Source organism: Arabidopsis lyrata, assembly GCF_000004255.2.
Source record: "Arabidopsis lyrata subsp. lyrata unplaced genomic scaffold ARALYscaffold_7, whole genome shotgun sequence".
Taxonomy (NCBI): domain Eukaryota; kingdom Viridiplantae; phylum Streptophyta; class Magnoliopsida; order Brassicales; family Brassicaceae; genus Arabidopsis; species Arabidopsis lyrata.
In genome coordinates, this window is record NW_003302549.1 from 11,938,845 (window position 1) to 11,962,450 (window position 23,606).

Consider the following 23,606-nt stretch of genomic DNA (forward strand, 5'->3'; position numbering starts at 1 on the left):
ACGATAGTGTGATATGAGTAAAGCAATCCGAAACGAAGAACCAAGTGGAGGAATATGGAATTCTAATCGAATAATATAATTACATGGAGAAATATAATTTGTTGTGACACCTCTTGTGACATTCTCCATGTCCCTCTCAGAATTTCTCCGAAGGCATTACATCACCATCATTTATCAAATTCTATATATATCTCCCTTTCAACAACCAAAGGTAAGTCATCTGATTGGTTAATCTTAGAGTTATTTACAACTACACACACTTTTTAAGCTTCTCTTACATTTTAACACACTTTTTGCTTCTCATACATTTCTTTGTGTATGTTAAGTCCTTTATACCCTTTTCTCTTTCTACACTTTTTCTAACAACACCTAACAAAACTTTCTCTTCTAATCTTCTCAATTATTTATACGTTTCTTTTTCACCTTTTATCTCATTTAGTTTTTTAATAAAAAATCAAATTCACCAAAAGTCAAAAAAGAGAAAATAAAAGAAGAAAACGAAACCCAACCTTTAATTGAAAACCATCGCCGTTCGACCGCTTTTTGCAGTGTTTGTTTATGGGTATTTTGAAGATTTGTTCTATTGGATGTCTAGCTTCAGATCAGGTTCCTTTTGAAATCGATCTTGTGCTTGTGGTTGTTACTAGAACTTGGCGATTAAGATATTCACATATCTGATACTAGGCGTTTTTTTTTTGAATTTGGAACTTCTAATTCTGATTTTCAATTTTTATTTTCCAGGATCAATAGCAACTTTTGTAGAGAAGCTAATTGGTTATTTTTTCAGATTAGACAAGTTTCAAAAGTATCTGGATAGGTTGATTTTGCTGGTGGAGAGTACTAGCTACTAAAATTTTTTTGATTGGGATATATTTCTCTTTAGGTTTGATTTGGAACTTCTATGTGGTCGTTTTCTCAGATTAAACTACAGATTAATGGCTTTGTTTACAAAAAATTATTATGTGCTTGGAGATCTTGTTCATAATTATGTGATAATGTTCATCCATTATTCACATAATTTGTCTGAAGTTTACTACTTTGATGTTATCGATAGAGTACAAGGTCAACCCATGAACTATACCTATTGGATAATCAATAATGGATAATGACGCTTTTGTTTGTTGCGAATATGTCGTTAGGAAAAACATCTCCGAGGAAGAAACTTCAGGCAATGAAGAATCAAAAGGCTGGGTTCTCATGAACCGATTCTCAAAAGGGTTATCGTCACATGAAAGATGAAGGAATCGTTTCTAAAGAATCTCTTTTCATTTTGATTATGAGAGATTACGAAAAAGCTGAGTTTCATGAACAAACTACAAGATTGATGTTGGATGCGCTATGGAGATGGCGAATCTTCTCCCCGGTGTTTTGTTCAAGCCTCTCCAGCACATTAACACCGACGTCTTGGCCGTCGGCTTGAACGATAATTTGATGAATTGGGTTTAGATTAATTGTTTTTATCTTGATCTTGTCTTTTTTATTATAGTTTTCTCCATGTCTGAATTATGTTCATTAGAAACCATAACATCAATCACATTGTGAACAATTGTTCTCTTCGAAATGTTCATATATTTTGTACATTCAATAATATTGGCCTGTAAAAATAAAACAAAAATCAGGTGTGTGATTGTAAAAGGATGACAAAATTCATGTGTATTTTTATGGAAAAGGAGTGGTGCAACCATTTTACTAGTCTCTTCCACTGGATTTTGGTTTTTATCCGAGAGAGTTTGATATAATCTTTTCTTATGGGACAAGCCTGCTACAATAGTTAACTGGAGAGAGGAGACGAAAGTCTGTTCGTGGTTGCATTGTGAGCCCTGAACAAATGGATGGCTAAAATAATTGGAGTCAATTTTATTAAATGGATATGAACTAATAGATAGATATAACAGGCAAAAAGAGTAGAAGTTGTTTTTTTTTAACGCAGAGTGTGGAAGTTTGTGTCGTGGGTTTTAATGTACAAAATTGTGGCGGTTTTAAAACCAATTTTTTAACGCAGAATTGGTATTACAAAACATGTTATATATTACACCATAAATATATGGGACAATTCGATTTGAAAAGTCGAATTTTCATTTCTTTCTTACACAAGGTGATGGATCAGCTTGTACTCGAATTTTCATTTCTTTCTATGAATCTATCTTCATTGATAATGATAAAACCTTTCTGATCCATTTTGTCTTCTCGTTCTCAATGTTACAAATCACTCTGTTTGTTTTAGAAATTGTTTTTCTTTAGGCACGTCGCTTGAAAAATTATTGGCCATAAAGAGCAGTGTGCTACTTTCAATTTGCTTCTTCACTATTAGTCTACAAATCATAACGACAACAGATTCCAAATTTCATATCAAAGAGTATCTAAAATGGAGAAGAGGAACTGAACTTATAGAAGAAGAGGAACTGAACTTAAAAATTATAATGATGGTAGTGAACGAATGGTTAGCTAAAGATGGACGCTACGTAGTAACACAGTGACTGAGGAAAAAGACGATGAACTTCTTTATCCTCTCCGTCGCCGTTTTCGTTGCTCTCGGTTTATCCTCTCGTCCGCAATCTGTTGATTTCTTTGCTACCTCCTCACAGACTCAAGTAGTTGTGTGTGTGTTTATAGTCTTTGTGGCTTAGGAGAAAATCTTTTGTGGTCATAGCACCACATCCACATGTTCACATGATCGCGGCCATAGCACCACGTCTCCTAAAATGGTCATAGCACCACATCCACATGTTCACACATCCATCTATACCAATTCTTGTGGCGGTTTCAACTACTTCCTTGGTAAGCAGTGCTTTAGTTCGACAATTATCTTTTTTTTTTCTTGAGTTGAGAACTAAGAGACGGAAGCAATTATGGTGTTGGTATTTGAAAGATAATAATTGTATAATCGTTATTTTAAATTTTGGTCAAATATTTACATGGTTTTGTGGACGACAACAATAAGTTCGAAGTAAATGTCATTTTCATAGACCAAGTGGTACCAATCACTTTTTTTTTTTTTCGAACACATAGAACAAGAATGGTAGTGGGAACTTACTCCCATCGTAAGTTTCATATGGACAGTTTTTTATGTCCTATTTTAGTGTTAATTTGACTGAATATTTCCCTACTCTTATGGTCACTTCCATGTGGATAGATTATGTTAATGGTTAAGTCTTTAGTGTTTAGGTTTTAGTTAAGTGTTTTAGGGTTTATGGGTGATGGTTTTAGGGAAGGGAGTTAGAGTTTAGTGTTATAAATTTAAACAAATTTACATATTAGTTTGGGTTTATAAGGTAGGAGTTAGGGTTTAGTGTTATAAATTTTTTTAAAATAGCATATCGGTCTGGATTTATAAGGTAGATGTTAGGGTTTAGTGTTATTCATTTAAACGAAGTTACTTACACACCACGACGTGATTGGTGTTGTTACAACAAACACTCGATCAAAGTTTGGCAGATGTATATTACACCGAAAAACCTTATCTTTATTCGTCCATGTGGTCAGAGTTTAACAGATATGTTTGGATGATCAGTAGTTATAAATTTTGGTGTAGTATATTTGTTCAAGTACCTTTGAATATCCATTTAGTTATAAACAAATGTTCAATTAGAAATGGATAATATGTAATATAATTATTCACTTTTAATATAGCGACAATGGATCTTAAAATGTAGGGAAAATTAAATCTTAATTTATTATATATAAAAATAAATAATATATGTCATATTAAGTAACTAAAATGATAATAAGAATAAAATGAGAAAGGAAAAAAAAAAAAAAAAAAGAATGAGGGAAAGAGAAGTGACGTGAATATGTTTGGATGAATAAAGATATATGCACTCTAACTAGGTAAAGCCAACTAAATATTTCCCATACAATCAGTATCCTTCACGAGTAATGCCACGTGCAGGGGCAAAGTGGTATTGAATATTGTTGTACAGTTGAAAAAACTTGAAAAACTTGAAAAGTGTCTCTTTTGATACAAAACTCACAGAATGTATGGCAAAGTGTAAGTCACCCATGAATGAATCAATGATACAAACACTTGATTTTTTAAAAAAAAAGTTTGTACACTTTGTACATATTCTGTTTAATGATTTTTTAGTAATGGTATTATTTTTGTCTGAAAATAAACTAGATATTGTAGCTTGTAAATTTGGAGAAAAGGTTACTAGGAAAAACAAATGAAGATATGATTTTAAGAAAGTATATGAGATATTTTATTTAAATCTATGTGTTCTTTTCATCAATCTAGTCTAGATTGAAAACAATTTACAGTATTTACTTGGACAAAGTCATCAATCACCAATGAATTAGTGTCTTTAGGGGTGGGGACAATCATGTATTGTTCCATAAACATCAATATCTTTCAATTTTTGAGATAATGAAATACACAAACTCAAAGTAATTAATCAAAGAATAATAATCCCTTCATCATCAAGACCATAAAAATATCCTTTTCCCCCTAGACCTTTAATAAGCTTAATTATGTATGTACATTTAATTATAAATAAAGGAATAAAAACAGTATTTTTGTTCTATAAACCCTATAGGAACAGAATCAAAACAACCAACAGAACATAACCGATAAAATTCCCCGACAAGAATCTTCGTGATACGGTGCCGTTTTTAATAGAATCTTCCGACTGCGTCAGTGAATCCAACCGTAGTTTAGGATTCGGACCATATAACTTAAGTACACCTGCGACGTCATCAACGGTAAGGTCAACTTTCTTGGTCCTTGGCCGGAGACTCGGGTACATAACCGCCGACTCCTGCGAGCTATGTCCTAATCCCAACAAGTGACCAATCTCATGAGTCGCCACAGACTCCAAGTCAACGGCCACCTCGGAAGATCCTTTAAAGTCATCATCGACGACCCATGTCTCCGCCGCGTCGAGGTGAAGCCTCCCGTTCTCCGGCGCAAAAGCGTGTGCTAAAGTCCCGAGAACTCCGTCAAACGGAAGCCCGTCACCGTGATCACCTGCGTAGAACCCGATCTTTAAATCCGCCGCCGAGAAATCATCAACTTCCTCGAAACTCACCGGAATCACGCTTGACCACTGCGAAAAAGCTCGCCGGAAAACGGTTTTGACGTCTTCTGACGTCAAGTAATCGAGTTTGTGTGTTTTCGAGATAGCGTAGGTTAGCGTGTCACGGTTCCATTTCGGTTTACCGTTAAAATACGTATAATGCGCCGTTGTGTGGATGACACCGTTGTTGATGATCATGTGCGTATCGCTAACGCCACATCGCGGTAACGACATGAGACTGACGGTACTCGTGTCGAGTCTTCCGGTTATCGGTAAACCGAGATTTTCTTGGTACAGAGAGATTGCCGATTCGAGCGGACCATCGAACACGTCGGAGAAACTTTCGGAGCCATCATTGACGTAACCGAATCGGTGGAGGTATCTTTTGAGCTCTGATACGCCGTTTACGTGGCTACCTATCTGGACATCTACAAGACGAGAGAAATCATGCCACGTGGAATTGCTGACGTGGATTATTTGAGTTGCTTTTGCTGTGGATTCTTCCGCCTCCCGCAGGTTTCTAGCGGCAAACCGGTAAGGGAAAGAGAACAAGATTAATACAAAACAGAGAGCTCTGTTTCTATAGATTAATTTACGAGACATTTGTCTGCGTGAGTCGTGAGATTAAAAGATTCTAAAACTTTTTGATTTAAATAAGAAGTTCCGTGGAGGTAAGATCGATGGAGAAGAAAAGGTGAAAGAGAGACAGAAAAAGGGGAAAGAGTTAAGTAGATTCTAACGTGAGGGTACATTTAAAACCTCAAAAGAATCTATCTATGATTTGGACTACTACTTGGAAGTTGGTTCGTCGGGTGAACTGAATTTTTACCGCTAGATCTTTACTTTTTATAATATGACAATTAACTACACGATCAAAATCGATTTAGTGTAAAATTTAATACCGAATCTTGCCACAAGTTAACTTTATTCATGCTTTCCTTTTATATATGACACCATATTTGAGTCCCGCAGCATTTATGTAAGTGCGTAGATATATCATACATATGATCAATGTTTAAAAGTTCGTGTTAATGGGATGACAAAGATTTGGTGCCCAAATATTGGAATAGATTCGAGTTCTTTACACACACCAAAAAAAGGCAAACAAAAAGTAAACCAAGCAACAAGAGGAATTAAATAAACAGAAAAAAACATGAAAAAAAATATATTGAGAGTTTGCAAATATCTTAAAAGTTGATAGGAATAGTAATTTACTTGGACTTTCTAAATAGAGTTTTTGTATTTGAGAGATTAAAATATAGTAATAAAATTAAGTTAGGCGTTATTGAATGCAAATTAATTAAAGATGAATGAGATTGAGACCTTTTGTTTGATGACTATATATGTTGATTAAAGGATAAAATAACAAAAAATATAATTTCACATAAATGAAAAAAATTGGATTGATATGCCTACATAACATCAGATACCGGACATAAAAGCAAGTACGTAATTAATGGATTGCTGATATTCGTGAGCAAATTGAGCTAATTAAGCTATGAGTATGACATAGATGATTGAGAACGCCAGGACGGGTTCGTTGGAGTATAGTTGAGGTCTAATGAGTTTGTTGACCAGAATTAGGTAAATTTCAATTTCAATAATATATCCAATCCTTGTTTTAAGTATTAGTTAAGAACAATCAAGACCTTCTTAAGGTTTAGTACGTAGTTCATATTCTTCGTTACGGGAAAGTTTGTCTGAAGAAGAAATCCTTAGGATCAGGGAGAGGGTTACGTGTGAGAGGAGACAACTAACAGAAGAACTTCTCCTCTTTAACAAGATAGGGAGGTTGAACCAAAAGGATAAACAATTATAATACCAATTAGCTTCAATTATTTATTTAGTTTTGTTGATTAGTCCTATCGTATTCAAACTCTCTTTAAGCATACCTTTGTTTTTGTCGTTGGAGGCTGCGTTTGTTTATCTACTATTATTAAAAACTATATAGATACGTCACATATTAAATAAACAAATGTAATAAGATTAAGGGTGACTTACACTTTGCCATACATTCTGTGAGTTTTGTATCAAAAGAGACACTTTTCAAGTTTTTCAAGTTTTTTCAACTGTACAACAATATTCAATACCATTTTGCCCCTGCACGTGGCATTACTCGTGAAGGATACTGATTGTATGGGGAATATTTAGTTGGCTTTACCTAGTTAGAGTGCATATATCTTTATTCATCCAAACATATTCACGTCACTTCTCTTTCCCTCATTCTTTTTTTTTTTTTTCCTTTCTCATTTTATTCTTATTATCATTTTAGTTACTTAATATGACATATATTATTTATTTTTATATATAATAAATTAAGATTTAATTTTCCCTACATTTTAAGATCCATTGTCGCTATATTAAAAGTGAATAATTATATTACATATTATCCATTTCTAATTGAACATTTGTTTATAACTAAATGGATATTCAAAGGTACTTGAACAAATATACTACACCAAAATTTATAACTACTGATCATCCAAACATATCTGTTAAACTCTGACCACATGGACGAATAAAGATAAGGTTTTTCGGTGTAATATACATCTGCCAAACTCTGATCGAGTGTTTGTTGTAACAACACCAATCACGTCGTGGTGTGTAAGTAACTTCGTTTAAATGAATAACACTAAACCCTAACATCTACCTTATAAATCCAGACCGATATGCTATTTTAAAAAAATTTATAACACTAAACCCTAACTCCTACCTTATAAACCCAAACTAATATGTAAATTTGTTTAAATTTATAACACTAAACTCTAACTCCCTTCCCTAAAACCATCACCCATAAACCCTAAAACACTTAACTAAAACCTAAACACTAAAGACTTAACCATTAACATAATCTATCCACATGGAAGTGACCATAAGAGTAGGGAAATATTCAGTCAAATTAACACTAAAATAGGACATAAAAAACTGTCCATATGAAACTTACGATGGGAGTAAGTTCCCACTACCATTCTTGTTCTATGTGTTCGAAAAAAAAAAAAAGTGATTGGTACCACTTGGTCTATGAAAATGACATTTACTTCGAACTTATTGTTGTCGTCCACAAAACCATGTAAATATTTGACCAAAATTTAAAATAACGATTATACAATTATTATCTTTCAAATACCAACACCATAATTGCTTCCGTCTCTTAGTTCTCAACTCAAGAAAAAAAAAAGATAATTGTCGAACTAAAGCACTGCTTACCAAGGAAGTAGTTGAAACCGCCACAAGAATTGGTATAGATGGATGTGTGAACATGTGGATGTGGTGCTATGACCATTTTAGGAGACGTGGTGCTATGGCCGCGATCATGTGAACATGTGGATGTGGTGCTATGACCACAAAAGATTTTCTCCTAAGCCACAAAGACTATAAACACACACACAACTACTTGAGTCTGTGAGGAGGTAGCAAAGAAATCAACAGATTGCGGACGAGAGGATAAACCGAGAGCAACGAAAACGGCGACGGAGAGGATAAAGAAGTTCATCGTCTTTTTCCTCAGTCACTGTGTTACTACGTAGCGTCCATCTTTAGCTAACCATTCGTTCACTACCATCATTATAATTTTTAAGTTCAGTTCCTCTTCTTCTATAAGTTCAGTTCCTCTTCTCCATTTTAGATACTCTTTGATATGAAATTTGGAATCTGTTGTCGTTATGATTTGTAGACTAATAGTGAAGAAGCAAATTGAAAGTAGCACACTGCTCTTTATGGCCAATAATTTTTCAAGCGACGTGCCTAAAGAAAAACAATTTCTAAAACAAACAGAGTGATTTGTAACATTGAGAACGAGAAGACAAAATGGATCAGAAAGGTTTTATCATTATCAATGAAGATAGATTCATAGAAAGAAATGAAAATTCGAGTACAAGCTGATCCATCACCTTGTGTAAGAAAGAAATGAAAATTCGACTTTTCAAATCGAATTGTCCCATATATTTATGGTGTAATATATAACATGTTTTGTAATACCAATTCTGCGTTAAAAAATTGGTTTTAAAACCGCCACAATTTTGTACATTAAAACCCACGACACAAACTTCCACACTCTGCGTTAAAAAAAAACAACTTCTACTCTTTTTGCCTGTTATATCTATCTATTAGTTCATATCCATTTAATAAAATTGACTCCAATTATTTTAGCCATCCATTTGTTCAGGGCTCACAATGCAACCACGAACAGACTTTCGTCTCCTCTCTCCAGTTAACTATTGTAGCAGGCTTGTCCCATAAGAAAAGATTATATCAAACTCTCTCGGATAAAAACCAAAATCCAGTGGAAGAGACTAGTAAAATGGTTGCACCACTCCTTTTCCATAAAAATACACATGAATTTTGTCATCCTTTTACAATCACACACCTGATTTTTGTTTTATTTTTACAGGCCAATATTATTGAATGTACAAAATATATGAACATTTCGAAGAGAACAATTGTTCACAATGTGATTGATGTTATGGTTTCTAATGAACATAATTCAGACATGGAGAAAACTATAATAAAAAAGACAAGATCAAGATAAAAACAATTAATCTAAACCCAATTCATCAAATTATCGTTCAAGCCGACGGCCAAGACGTCGGTGTTAATGTGCTGGAGAGGCTTGAACAAAACACCGGGGAGAAGATTCGCCATCTCCATAGCGCATCCAACATCAATCTTGTAGTTTGTTCATGAAACTCAGCTTTTTCGTAATCTCTCATAATCAAAATGAAAAGAGATTCTTTAGAAACGATTCCTTCATCTTTCATGTGACGATAACCCTTTTGAGAATCGGTTCATGAGAACCCAGCCTTTTGATTCTTCATTGCCTGAAGTTTCTTCCTCGGAGATGTTTTTCCTAACGACATATTCGCAACAAACAAAAGCGTCATTATCCATTATTGATTATCCAATAGGTATAGTTCATGGGTTGACCTTGTACTCTATCGATAACATCAAAGTAGTAAACTTCAGACAAATTATGTGAATAATGGATGAACATTATCACATAATTATGAACAAGATCTCCAAGCACATAATAATTTTTTGTAAACAAAGCCATTAATCTGTAGTTTAATCTGAGAAAACGACCACATAGAAGTTCCAAATCAAACCTAAAGAGAAATATATCCCAATCAAAAAAATTTTAGTAGCTAGTACTCTCCACCAGCAAAATCAACCTATCCAGATACTTTTGAAACTTGTCTAATCTGAAAAAATAACCAATTAGCTTCTCTACAAAAGTTGCTATTGATCCTGGAAAATAAAAATTGAAAATCAGAATTAGAAGTTCCAAATTCAAAAAAAAAACGCCTAGTATCAGATATGTGAATATCTTAATCGCCAAGTTCTAGTAACAACCACAAGCACAAGATCGATTTCAAAAGGAACCTGATCTGAAGCTAGACATCCAATAGAACAAATCTTCAAAATACCCATAAACAAACACTGCAAAAAGCGGTCGAACGGCGATGGTTTTCAATTAAAGGTTGGGTTTCGTTTTCTTCTTTTATTTTCTCTTTTTTGACTTTTGGTGAATTTGATTTTTTATTAAAAAACTAAATGAGATAAAAGGTGAAAAAGAAACGTATAAATAATTGAGAAGATTAGAAGAGAAAGTTTTGTTAGGTGTTGTTAGAAAAAGTGTAGAAAGAGAAAAGGGTATAAAGGACTTAACATACACAAAGAAATGTATGAGAAGCAAAAAGTGTGTTAAAATGTAAGAGAAGCTTAAAAAGTGTGTGTAGTTGTAAATAACTCTTACAAGAAAGTAGAAACAAGGAGCAAAAAAAAAAGTTGGTTTTATTGGTTTCAAATCGAACCAAACCGTTTTTTTAAGATTACAAATCGAATGGTTTATTTTGGTTAAACCAAGAAGCCTAAATTCGACTCGGTTCGATTTTTTTCTCCAGACCTATTAGTAAACCTCTTCGTTCAATTAGGCGGTCGTCTCTCTGAAATTTCTGAAACCTCTTAAACCCTAGCAATGCCGTCGGGTTTCTTCTTTGAGGATGCTAGTGACGACGAGCTCGAATTACTACGCAATCAAGAGGATAGTAGTGAGGAAGATGTAGAGGAAGACGAAGCAGAAGAGCATAAATCTGGAGAAGACGAAGATGGAGAAGATAACGAAGAAGATGACGAAGAAGAAGAAGAAGAAGAAGATGAGAAGCGGAAACGTGATGCTGATGCTCAATCTCCTTGGGATTTTGCATCTTATTCTAGCTCCGTTGGTGAAGAACACGCCCGCCGTCACACAACGTCTATTGATGAAAAGATCTCTAAAGCTATTCAGCATCGTCCAGTTCCCATTTCAATAGAGGAAGAAGAGGAAGAAGAAGAAGAAGAAGAAGAAGAAGAAGATGCCTCCGATGCTGAACCTGACAAACAAGTAAATCCCTTAATCTTTTATTTTGAATTGATTGAATCAATTTTCGAATTAGGTTTTTAGAGAAATTGAAATGTGATTGAACTGTGAAGGAGGAGTATCTTTCGGAAGACGATGGAGCAGCTGAGTACAAACCAGAAGATTTTACTCCGAAGCCGTTTTTCTCTACAGTTGATGGAGTTTCATTTCATGCTGATTCTTTCATGGAGCTTAATCTCTCTCGTCCATTGCTTCGAGCTTGTGAAACCCTCGGATACAAGAAACCTACTCCGATTCAGGTTCCACTTCTTCCCGCATGAGTGTTCTAATTCAGTTTTTGTTTAGAGTTTTCATTTGAATCGTTGGTGTTGCAAAACGCAGGCAGCGTGTATACCTTTAGCACTTACAGGGCGTGATCTTTGTGCCAGTGCCATCACTGGATCAGGGAAGGTGAGTAGTCGTTTGAGGCTTTTGTATTTCTCTAATATGTGGAGTTTTGAATATGATGATTTCAATTTACCTTGTTGTAATAGACTGCTGCTTTCGCTTTACCTACTCTTGAGAGGTTGCTGTTCCGTCCCAAGCGGGTCTTTGCTACTAGAGTTCTTATTCTCACTCCGACCAGGGAGTTGGCTGTCCAGTAAGTAGCATAATTTTGCCTCCCGTAACAATACTAAACTTTCAGGTCCTTTTGATTCCTTGTTGCTGATACAGCTGATATGTTTCGTTGGAATGTGTTGCAGGATTCACAGTATGATTCAGAAGCTTGCACAATTTACTGATATCAAGTGTGGATTGATTGTAGGAGGGCTTTCTGTAAGGGTATGTATTTATCTGTTTACATTATTTGATGTTTGAGAACAAGCTTATTTTCTCTCTGAGAAATGGTTCTTAAAATGGGAATCGAATTTTAGTAAGATTGCTAAATTTTTAATGTTTCTTGTGTTAGGAGCAAGAGGTGGTTCTGAGGTCTATGCCAGATATTGTTGTGGCGACTCCTGGGCGTATGATAGATCATTTGCGTAATTCTATGTCTGTTGATTTGGATGATCTAGCGGTTTTAATCCTCGATGAGGCAGACCGCCTTCTACAGACTGGGTTTGCCACTGAAATAACAGAGCTGGTATATTTCCTATTTCTTTGCATTTATATCTTTCATATGTTCAGTTCCTGTGATACCTAATACCTAATATTGAATTGTAGTCAATTTCTTTTTGTCTTTGTTAGTTTATAATCTGAAGAAGTGGACACTATATAATTTGACTTAACAGGAGAGATTATGTTATGCTGTTCGTTATTGGATTTATATTTGAATCCACATCTTTATGCAGGTTCGCTTATGTCCCAAGAGAAGGCAGACAATGCTCTTCTCAGCCACAATGACTGAAGAAGTCAAAGAGTTAGTCAAACTTTCCTTGAACAAACCGTTGCGGCTCTCAGCTGATCCATCAGCTAGAAGGCCACCAGGCTTGACGGAGGAGTATGTCATCCACTACTTATCATTTTCAACCTTTTTAACAGCCCAAATATTTATCCACAAATAGCTTATGATCTTGAATATATATCATGTATACCATGAAGCTAACTTGTGATCTCATAACTGTAGGGTGGTAAGAATACGCAGGACTCGTGAGGCTAATCAGGAAGCTGTTCTTCTATCGTTGTGCACAAGAACTTTTAAATCAAAAGTCATTATCTTTAGGTTAGAATTCACTATATATATGATGCCTTTCAAATCCAAGTTCCATAAAGTGCTTGCATAGTTTGGCATTTTGCATTTCACCTGAGATATATCTTGTCCTTCTTGCGCCAGTGGAACAAAACAAGCTGCACATAGACTGAAAATTTTATTCGGATTAGCTGGCCTCAAAGCAGCTGAGCTTCATGGAAACCTAACTCAAGCGCAACGTCTTGATGTAAGAAACTTGCATTCATCAGCTTTATTTGTACACGAATATGTCTATTCTCTGTTTGCAAGTACTTAATGGTATCATTTTGCAGTCTTTGGAACTTTTCAGAAAGCAAGAGGTTGATTTTCTCATTGCTACTGATGTAGCTGCTCGAGTAAGTATAAGAAGCAAACAACTTATTTTCAAGATTCTCTTCTCAGTAGTCAGTAGCTATGCTTTTTCACCTCTTGAACACTGTCGGGTTTGATCATTCCAGGGACTTGACATCATTGGTGTTCAAACAGTTATAAATTATGCTTGTCCTCGGGAAATAGACAGGTACATCCGAGATCTTTCCTGTATAATGATTAAATTAAAAAGCTCTCAGTTTTCTTCTCTTTATCTGATGCGAGGACAATACGTTTTACTTTGATTTTGCAGTTATGTTCACAGAGTTGGTAGAACAGCTAGGGCTGGAAGGGAAGGTTATGCTGTTACGTTTGTGACTGATAGTGACCGATCCCTTTTGAAAGTTATTGTAAGTATATCTTCAGACATACATGGATCTTGCTTTTACCCAAATCATTATCGCTCTAGTTTGAACATTCGAATCAACTTTGTTTCTTTGGTTACAAGGCAAAGAAGGTGGGTTCAAAGTTGAAGAGCCGAGTCATCCCAGAGCAGTCGATCGTCAAGTGGTCTCATATAATCGATGAAATGGAAGATCAGTATTCCGCTGTTATTTCAGCAGAGAGGTTCCATTCACACTCAACAAAGAATTACTGTATCCAGGCCAATTGATTTATCTGTATACTTAAGCTTTGAGGTGCTTTCATCAATTTCAGGGATGAGCGAGCTCTAAGGAAAGCTGAAATGGAATTTGCAAAGGTAGGCAGCTTTGGTTCTTGACTTTGTTCAATTGTCTTGAGATATATTTCAAATTCGTGATTATGGGTTTTATTCTGCAGGCGGAGAACATGCTTGAGCACAGGGATGAAATATATGCACGCCCAAAAAGAACTTGGTTCATGACAGAGAAAGAGAAGAAGCTCGTGGCACAGGCTGAAAAGGTGTTTTTTTAATTTCCTAAGGTTGCTGTTGTAGAGAGAGAATACACTTGTCTGAATCATTCTGTATACTTTCTCTGAACAGGATTCTGCAGGGAACCCTTCTGGAGGCGAACTAGTTAGTGCTGATAGAGCAGAGGATTTCAAGATGAAGGAGAAGAGAAAACGTGAACGCGAGGTATGTTTATCAAGAAGCTTAAGCTCTTCACTATTCAGTTGCATTATCGTTCTAGTTTAGTGTTGATTTCTTTTTCTTAGAGAACTTACAATTCTCTTGATCATGCAAGTGCAGAAGAATCTGCCTAGGAAAAAACGTAGAAAGCTAGAAGCTGCCAGAGAGATGCTAGAAGATAACGAAGGCGAAGAAGCCGAAGAAGAAGGAGACGAAAAGCGAGGAAAATCAAGAGTAAGTATTTCAGTGATACATACACATCACTCTCTCTCACCGAGATGACGAAACATTGTATTGATTTTAAATGTGTTTTGTTTTCAGGGGAAAGACAAGAAAAAACAAGAGACAGAGAAGAAGGGATTGACACTAAAGGATCTTGGTTACATGAGAGCAAAAGCGGTGAAAGCAAAACAGAGAGCAATTGATTCTGGTAAGATGGAGAGACCAACGCCGAACAAGAAACCAAACCGGAGTAAACCAAGAAATCAGCCTCGAGATGAAGAGATGAAAGATCTGTTCAAGAGTGATATGAGCGAGAAGAAACAGGGCAGAGGCGGTGCCGCGGCTGCAGCAAAACCTAGGACGAAGTCGAAGAACTCGTTCAAGAGCAAAGCCCGGTAAGAAACATTTCATCATAATCATGAAATTTATAACCGTACATTGTAATTTGTTGGTTTAACTCGGTATTTTCTTCTTCTTGTTTTGTCGTGCAGATATAAGCGTAGGTAAAAAGAAAAAGCTTTTTTGAGAAGATATCGAAGAACAAACAAACCCTAGAGAAAAAAGACATTCCTTAGCGAAGGGTTTAAACAATTTAATTATTGTTGTAATATCAGAATTTAGAACGAAACAGGTCAAGATGTTCGCAATTTTGTATTTACCCTATGGTTTTTACAATCTTTTATAAAGTTTACGATGATTATTCATTCATGCCATGGTATAAAGAGGCAAAAAGGTCACGTGAGTTGGCGACGGTTGTAGACGCGTGGGCACGTGAGATGAGTAAGTATGTTCAGAACTTGAGTCACTGTAACCTTTGTCTGTCCGTACGTGGCACAGCTCATTAGTCAATAGTCACTAGCATGTTTTGAACCGATTTAGGAGAGCTAATACGAATTTCTAGATGCCTTCTTTCACAATGTGTGGTTTTGATAGTAGTAATTAGGGACGATATTAATTAAATTATAGTACTAACAGATGTTAGGGAAAAAAAAAAGTATGTGGATAATCAAAAGATTAAAGATCGATCGGATTTTATATTTGTTGGGAAAGAAAACAGAGACGATAACACGCTTCACAAGTCATTGGTTGGTAGGTGACGTGTAAGCCTCCCCACTTTTGCTCTTTTCTTTTGCTTACACTCTTCTTTTATTCTTATCTTACGCTTCACCTACCATAATTTACACTCCACACAACAGCTCTTATACATCTCCAACTTTAATAGTATATTTTATAGGCAAATCATTTTTTTATATAACTAATTCGTTATAGACTTTAGTCTATTTTTCTTGTTAAAATATTTTGATCATGAAACCATCCTTTGGTGTTTCGGTTATATAACTAAATAAGAGATTGGTTTTTGCGTGTTATGTCGTTAGCATTAACAAGGATAATCAGTGGCGGAGGTAGAAATTTATGTTATGGGGGTCAAAAATTTTTTTTTTAATATAAGATAATACACTAAAAACTTTAATATTTTTTTGGTGTTTTGTAAAAACTGAAATAATATTAGGTGAGTATTTCTTTTATTTAAAGTTAATTATGGGTCTAAAATTTTAGTGAAAATCAAACTTTCAAATATTTAAACTATTTTTTCTTTCAAGTTGCAATATTAATTTTGTATTGGGGTCAAAATTTATTTTAAGTTGGGGTCATTAGAATTATTGCTAATGACATATAATGGATTTTTAAAAATTCATGGGGGTCAACTGACCCCCCTATCAAACCTCTGCCTCCGCCACTGAGGATAATAGGTAGGTACATGGCATGATTTATCTATGACACATAAAAATATGAAGACATTCCATATTTGCAGGCAAGAAAAAAGAGGGTAAAAAGTGAACAGATGACGACGTAAAACGAATAAAGGATCGAAGAAGATGGTACGATGTCGTATTATTTATCCAAAAATCTATATATTATAGCAATCTAATAAATACCATTTGTACATCTGAACGGTTACGTCTTTTTATCGCAACCTTTCGTTTAAATCGGTTAATTTTTTATAGTTATTTTGGTTGCGTCTTTTTATCGTAATTTTCGTTTTAATCGGTTATTTTTTAACGGTTATGTCGTTTCCAATAAATACCATTTGCACATATGAACGGTTGTGTTTTTTTATTGCAACCTTTCGTTTAAATATTTATGGTTGTTTTCTATATATAATAGTATTCTCAATAAATGCATTTTGCACATCTGAACGGTTGTGTCTTTTAATCGCAACTTTTCGTTAAATTTTTTTAAACTAAAATCTATATTTGACGGGTATGTTTTTTAGAAAATTGCAATCCGAATGTCTTCAGCGGTTGCATTTTTTATTGTAACTCTTCATAAACAGTTGCAACCTCTTATTTGAATTATTGCAATATTTAGTTTATTTTACGAACGATTGCAACCTTTGATTTATATATTTAGTTTATTTCACGAACAATTGTAACCTTTGGTTTATTTTATAAATTGCTATAACATCTAATTATCTGCCGTCGAGTCTCTCGGTATAACTTTTCATAAATTAATATTTTTAATTTTTAATTACCAAAATTTATTTAAATGAGATTGTAATCGTTTAATTGAACCGTTGAACCATTTGATTTATCTGACAAATCATTGCAATTTTGGTTTTATTTTACGAACCGTTGTAATCTTTAGTTTATTTGACAAACTTGACGAACCGTTGCAACTTTTGATATATCGCAACATTTCATTTTTTTTTAAACTAAAAAAATTATTTTACATTATATGTTTTAAGAAAGTTGCAATCCGAATAAATATTTTTTACGGTTGCATCTTTTTATCGTAACTTTTCATAAAATGGTTGCAACCGTTTAGTTGAACCATTACAACATTTAGTTTATTTCACGAAAAATTGAAGCTTTAAGTTTATTTTATAAATCGTTATAACATTTAATCATCTACCATCGTTATTATTAATTTTTGTTTGATATTTTTTTAACGATTTTTGAAATATTTTTTTCCGCGACATCGCGGGGGTCCGGAGTCCTAGTAAGAATACAAACAAAAGAATTCACTAGTAAAAAATATTTTTGCTACTCTCCCGAAGAAGGCCAAGGTCCCCGTATCTGACGGAGTTTATTGCATCTGTCTTTTTCTTCTTTCATTTTCTTCTTCTTCTCCTTTCTTTTGGGGTTTTCTTTCTTTTTTCATATTCTGCATGTTTTAAAAAACTTTACTTTTATTACAGAATTTCATCTTTTACATCAATTTGCGTGATGGCGATTTATGATCCATCATTCCACCTTTTTTTTTTTATGATTTTACTGACAAAATAAACATGTTATTCTAAAGTCTTAAATAAAAAGAATTTTGTTTTATAAATTCGCTATTGCGCAATTTTACCAATCAAAACAATGGTTTTATATTATATTCCAAATTTATTCCCAAATAAAAATCGTGACAATTTGAAGTCAAAAGAACATAAAATTTTGCCTATCCGATTTGGCGAATTACATTTGATTTTTATTTTTTTGTTCTATTTAAGAAATATCAGAAATTTGGCAACAAGTTTTCAAAACTCTTAATCATTAAGAGATGAATCCACATCAACATAATTAATTTTTTTCGCAACACAAAAATCATATTCGAACTCACCAAAATATTTATTTCTTAACGAATTAAGCTAACCGCTCTCAAATTTTTGTTTTGTCTTATTTCATAGATCACCAAACATATTTATTTCCATTGCACCAAAATTTGAGGACTCTGTGTTATAAAAGTAATTCACCGTTTTTAGTCTTAAAAAATAAATTAAAATCTCCACTTCCCCAAAAAGCTATAATGGCGAGACACTCCACAAAACCAATGCAATGTAATGGACACATGTCTTTAAAAGCAAGAAGTGAAAGATAGAGAGAAAGTATTCAACTTCAAGCATACGCATTACACAAGAAAGAGAGTTCACAAACAAAGCATCTCTTCTAATTTCATTTAACAACAACCCAAAAAAAAAAAAAAAACGAAAAACTTAAAAAGTGTTTCTCTGCTTTTTAAGTTCCCACACAAAATTGAATTCTTGTGTTCGGTTGCCAAATGGGTTCCAACTGATTTATCCGTTATTGTTCTTTTTGTTTTCTTAATATTGTCTTCGTGTTCTTGTGTTGAAAAATGATGAAGAGAGAGACGTTAAAAGAAGTAGGAATAATCGGAGGATTAGCCGGAGCTCAGGTGATCTACGCCGGAAACTCGGAGCTACTGAGTCAGTTGTTGTCTCTTGGAATTGACCCTCTTCTTATTGTAATCCTCTGCACCTTTGCATCATTTCTTCTCATCACTCCCTTTGCTTTTCTCCTTGAAAGGTAATTTTTTTCTTTTTTTTTTTTTTTTAATATGACAAACTCTCTGTTTCGAACTTTATTTCTAGAATATTTTTTGTTGACTTTTTTTGGATATTTGTGAAATGGTTCTATGTTTTTCGGTGGTGTGTATTTGCAGGAAGCTTTGGCCTACAAGTCTAAGTTTCAAGTTGAAGATAAAACTGGTTTTGGTTGCTCTTGCTGGGTAAAAACTCTTCCTTTTTTTATTTATGCATGTTTTGATTATTAGATGCTTACTTGCTTCTTCTATACGTTAAAGAGAAGGAGAAGAATTAAAAATTCATAACAAGTGTTTAATCAAGCGAGAAGTCGTGTTTGAAACAGAGTGTCTCTGTTCCAGTGGTTATACTTAGAAGGAATGAAACATACCTCTGCATCAATGGCTACAGCTATGCCTAATCTCTGTCCTGCTTTCATTTTTGTCATTGCTTGGGCTGCTGGGTAAATCTTTAACTTTTCTGTTAATTTAATCTGTTTAGTATCTAAAGATTAGAGCTTTAGTTAATTGGTTTTGAATAATTGACTTTGTTAAGGATGGAGAAAGTGAAGCTAAGTTGTATGTACAGTAGAGTTAAGATGGGAGGGACAGTGTTATGTGTGATGGGAGCATTCATTATGAGCTTAATGCATAGTACTACCGCCACTCCGAGCTCAGTCAAGACTATGCCTATTGTCCCTGACGAAGTCGTTGTGGACAAGGACAAGATCTTAGGTTGCCTCTATCTCCTCCTCGCCATATGCGGCTTGTCTTCTAGTATTGTCCTTCAGGTTTCACCTTATGCCCCTTCTTAGCCCTAGAGCTATCATATATCCGGTTCTTTGCTTGTGAAATCACTTTGATTGTCCTAATTAGGCATCCATACTAGCCGAGTTTCCGGCGCCTATATCAATGTTCTCGATGGTATCTTTGATGGGTGGGATCACCACGGTAGCTTTGCAGTATGCTCTTAAGGGTAGTATGGAGATGGGTAGTGCATCAGTAATCGGTCTCGGTCACCTTGTGGGATACGCAATACTGGTAAGTCATGAAACATATATGGTGTGAAACATTTGGATGTGTTGAAAATGTTTTTTTGGGCTTCTAGGGAGGGTTGGTGAGTGGAGGAGGGTTAAGCTTCAATGCATGGGTGATTAAGAGGAAAGGACCAGTGATTGTGTCTCTCTTTAGTCCAATTGCTACTGTGGTTTGTGTTCTTGTCTCTGCTTTTACCATGGAAGAGAGTTTCAACCTAGGAAGGTATACATTTTTGCAGCTTTTCTCCTTCAAAGTAGTAACTTTTAGACAGAAAGAGAAGTCATCTATCTTCTTTCTTGTTTTTTTTTCCTTTATCAAATTAGCTTTGCGGGAATGGCGTTGATGTTCGGAGGACTCTACTTCGTTCTGTGGGCTAAAGGGAAAGAGGATTGTGAAGAAATAGATGAAACAAAACAAGATGATGAAGAAAGTTTGCTTAGAACAGAGTTTGATCTTCAGAAGCCTCTCTTGCTTTAGTTCAAAGTCTTATTTTTCTTAATGTTCTTGTGCATTTTTAGTTTAGGTTTAAAGAAGTAAGATCAATTTTTACTTTACAGATAATACAATTATATATACATGTAGACTGTAATATATATGTTCGTGTGTGATACTAAAATAGTTGGATATAAAAAACATCACATACATTGAAAATAGTGTGATTCAGTGTTCCGTAGGATACAAGACCCCGATTTACTTGTGTTCATTGTTGCCAAACAAAATTGAATCTTGACTTTGATGATGAGTCTGTTGAATTCTCTGTGACTGGTGACCGAAGCATCCACCTGTCTGGATTCTTGGAGGAACATGAGCACCACTATGAGATGGATGATGATGATGATTTGTATCCTAATTTACTATTATTAGCAAATCTTACTTTCTTGTTAATATCTTATAGAGTTTTCATTGCGACACACTATTAGAGATTGGATCGATATTGTTGAATCTGAGTCAGGGGATAGTGAAGAGAATCATTTGGATGAATTTGAGGACTTCCTTGATAGCAATCTTGAAATGTATCGTAATGCTTCGGTCCCAAAGTGCGGAGGTACTTTTTCTTACCGAGATGCTAATCAGAAACTATATATATATTTCTTGTGCTCTTTTTAAATAAAAATCTGATTTATATATCTTTGTGATATCTTTGCTAGTTGTAATTGAGGAGATAGAAGATGAAGAGAAACCTGCCAAATATAGTAAGACAAAACGAACCAAGAAGAAGAGTCAAGCTAGCGAAGATGAAGACGAAGACTGTTTTCCTATTCCCAAAGAAGAAACAGCTGAACCAGAGTGTAAGTCAGGCGTGGAGATGGAGTTAGATAATGACAAACAAGGTAGCAATAAAAAACGCAAGGCCAAGGCTTCTGAGCAAGATGGTATACATGAAAGGTAATTATTCTCTTTAATCTTTACTGTGACATATTTTATATTTTGCAAGTATTGTATGAATATTAACTTGTTAAAATCTGTTCCAGCATAAGCAAGAGCAAAAGGAAGAAAAATCAGAAAGAAAAGAAGAAACAAATTTCTTCAAACACAACAGCTCCAGCCGGGAAGTACACCGAGACTTCTCAAGTACGGACATATCCGAACGGTCTCGTTGTTGAAGAGTTAAGCATGGGAAAACCAACCGGCAAGAAAGCTGAACCTGGAAAACAGGTTTGCCCACTTATAGTCATAAATTGCAGATATCATGTGGGTTACAGTGGGTATTCAAAGAATTGACATAGCATAAGTAAATGACCAAATTATTAATGCTTTATTGAACATGAAGGGAACAAACTAATGCATTGTTAGACCTAAGGGCACCAATGAATCCACATTACGTGGGAAACAAACAAATGAATGCATCATAAGGGATGGGATGTTGGCGTAAATGGTAACCTAGTTTCTTCCTAATAGGTTGTTTTCATCACTTTGTTCAAATGTTGTTTTGCTCTCAAGTTTTCAAAATTTCACAGGCATGCGTGTTGGCGACAAAAGAAGGACTACAATTCCTCCATCAATGGGGTAAATCATTTTGATTGAACTTGCTTTTTCTATTCCTTGTTGATTGTGATGTTTTGTTTAACCTTTTCTTAATGGGATGATAACATTGCCTGGCTCTCTCATATAAATGTTTCTGTAATGGATGATTTTATTCAATAGCTAGATGAGAATATATATACATACAGGGAGTAGCTAGGGTATTACATAGCAGTAATTACAATATTGACTTTACATAAACGAGAGATTGACTAGAGTAATGAGGGGATATGATTGATCAAATCAAGTATTATGATTGATCCTTAACATCTCACAGGTACAAGAAAAGTTGGAAGGGTGCTAGTGCCGAGGTTCCTCCTAACGCTTGGCTGACGATTGATGTCGAACTGATTAATGTTAAAAACGTTATAAAGATTGAAAGTATGATCCCTAAGGCTCGAGTCTTTTAAAATGTTATTTGTGGTTCCCATAAGGACCATAACAACTCCTACTATGTATGATCTTTTACTTTTATATTCGGCTCCATGATTTGATATACCAATGATTCATTTTGTTGAAGTCTCCCTCTAATCAAGGTTCCTCATTTGTGTAAGTAACTTGTTAATTTTTAATCGTTCATCCTATTCAAAAACTAGAGACTTCCCTTAACTTAGAATTTTCAGTTTCTTTGCACACACTACATTGTGAAGCAGCATAACATGATTTATCCATCAACCGTGAGTCTCTGGAACAGAGAAGATAAGCTTAAGTTGTTTTGAATAGCATAACATAGTTGTTATCTCTTCCCCTGTTTCACACATAATCACTAAGCGTTACATAGTTTTTAATCATAACAAAAGAAGGATGTTGATTTACCTTTGTTCCTTCTAGCTTCTTTCAAGAACGAAACCACCTTTGGATTCGTTCGATTATCTTCAGACCAATGCCTCCAACTTTTGCTGTTTTGCACATGTAACTTGGTTAATCCAAGGACCTTGTGATATGATCGTATGAGCTATGGTTAATCATTTGTTCACATGTGACAAGTGAGTGTCAATATCTCTAGTTAACTGTAGTGACTTCCATACATATACACATTTAGAAGGGAACACATTTTATTTTTGTAATGATATATATGAGACTATTGTTTGCATAACTTCTTTAGATCTATGTTTTATTACATAGTACTATTGAAAATACTTAAAGAAAATGATTGAATAGTTTTAAGAAGTTGCATTGAATTTCTAAAAAATTGATATTTTCATTTTAATTGAAGGGGAATTTTATGTGTTTTAACATTTTTCTTGGACCATGCTGTACTGTTTAGGAATAAAGCATGGTTTTGTGTTTTTGTGTTTCCATCAGGTTCTTTTCTCATCTTAATATTTAATTATTGGTAACAAATTTTCTTGTAGTCAATTAATACCTTTATTAATAATGGACTAATATTAAAGCACTGAACAGTTATGGATTTACTGAAAAATTGAGATTCAAGCAAAGCTAAGTAGTTAACACTAAAGATTCCATTGTGTAAGCCTCTTCTTTACTCAAATATGTATTAAAGTTCCAACAACTCAAAATTCA

General features: G+C 34.6%; 4 protein-coding genes and 2 long non-coding RNA genes across 9 annotated transcripts; 4 read left to right on the forward strand and 2 right to left on the reverse strand.

Annotated features, from left to right (window-relative positions):
* The first annotated feature begins 242 nt into the window (after nt 1-242).
* Nucleotides 243-1,554, forward strand: LOC110226744. The gene is made up of 2 exons (XR_002330673.1): nt 243-606; nt 1,140-1,554. It is a non-coding gene; the product is annotated as an uncharacterized LOC110226744 (long non-coding RNA).
* Nucleotides 1,555-4,279: 2,725 nt separating this feature from the next.
* Nucleotides 4,280-6,137, reverse strand: LOC9306213 (metalloendoproteinase 1-MMP). The gene has a single exon (XM_002870096.2). It carries the CDS (start codon nt 5,613-5,615, stop codon nt 4,527-4,529), a length of 1,089 nt encoding a protein of 362 aa, XP_002870142.1. The 5' UTR covers nt 5,616-6,137; the 3' UTR covers nt 4,280-4,526.
* A 3,306-nt stretch (nt 6,138-9,443) lies between these two features.
* LOC110226682 lies at nt 9,444-10,755 on the reverse strand. The gene is made up of 2 exons (XR_002330617.1): nt 10,392-10,755; nt 9,444-9,858 (listed from the first exon to the last, which is right to left on the reverse strand). It is a non-coding gene; the product is annotated as an uncharacterized LOC110226682 (long non-coding RNA).
* A 22-nt stretch (nt 10,756-10,777) lies between these two features.
* Nucleotides 10,778-15,425, forward strand: LOC9306214 (DEAD-box ATP-dependent RNA helicase 28). The gene is made up of 19 exons (XM_002868064.2): nt 10,778-11,391; nt 11,481-11,666; nt 11,749-11,817; nt 11,901-12,007; nt 12,111-12,189; nt 12,317-12,490; nt 12,699-12,847; nt 12,974-13,069; nt 13,181-13,283; nt 13,369-13,431; nt 13,534-13,595; nt 13,698-13,794; nt 13,893-14,011; nt 14,102-14,144; nt 14,225-14,326; nt 14,409-14,501; nt 14,616-14,729; nt 14,817-15,112; nt 15,209-15,425. Exons 1-19 carry the CDS (start codon nt 10,987-10,989, stop codon nt 15,222-15,224), a joined length of 2,373 nt encoding a protein of 790 aa, XP_002868110.1. The 5' UTR covers nt 10,778-10,986; the 3' UTR covers nt 15,225-15,425.
* Nucleotides 15,426-18,376: 2,951 nt separating this feature from the next.
* LOC9304183 (WAT1-related protein At4g16620) lies at nt 18,377-20,711 on the forward strand. 2 transcript variants are annotated; one of them, XM_002868065.2, is made up of 7 exons: nt 18,377-19,027; nt 19,164-19,229; nt 19,370-19,486; nt 19,579-19,813; nt 19,899-20,063; nt 20,131-20,282; nt 20,384-20,711. In XM_002868065.2, exons 1-7 carry the CDS (start codon nt 18,837-18,839, stop codon nt 20,535-20,537), a joined length of 1,080 nt encoding a protein of 359 aa, XP_002868111.1. In that variant the 5' UTR covers nt 18,377-18,836; the 3' UTR covers nt 20,538-20,711. The 2 variants fall into 2 exon arrangements, with proteins under 2 accessions (XP_002868111.1, XP_020875665.1); XM_021020006.1 differs by having other exon boundaries at nt 18,381-19,027; nt 19,305-19,486.
* A 115-nt stretch (nt 20,712-20,826) lies between these two features.
* On the forward strand, nt 20,827-22,648 carry LOC9304184 (peptidyl-prolyl cis-trans isomerase FKBP53). Of its 3 annotated transcripts, none has more exons than XR_002330853.1 (6): nt 20,827-20,901; nt 20,981-21,105; nt 21,209-21,446; nt 21,533-21,716; nt 21,832-22,067; nt 22,360-22,414. XR_002330853.1 is itself a non-coding variant. In XM_002868066.2 (6 exons), the coding sequence occupies exons 1-6, from the start codon at nt 20,882-20,884 to the stop codon at nt 22,413-22,415; spliced, it is 672 nt and encodes a 223-aa protein (XP_002868112.2). In that variant the 5' UTR covers nt 20,827-20,881; the 3' UTR covers nt 22,416-22,648. The 3 variants fall into 3 exon arrangements, 1 of the variants encoding a protein (XP_002868112.2); XR_002330852.1 differs by having other exon boundaries at nt 21,533-21,936; nt 22,019-22,067; nt 22,360-22,398; XM_002868066.2 differs by having other exon boundaries at nt 22,019-22,067; nt 22,360-22,648.
* The last annotated feature ends 958 nt before the right edge of the window (nt 22,649-23,606 follow it).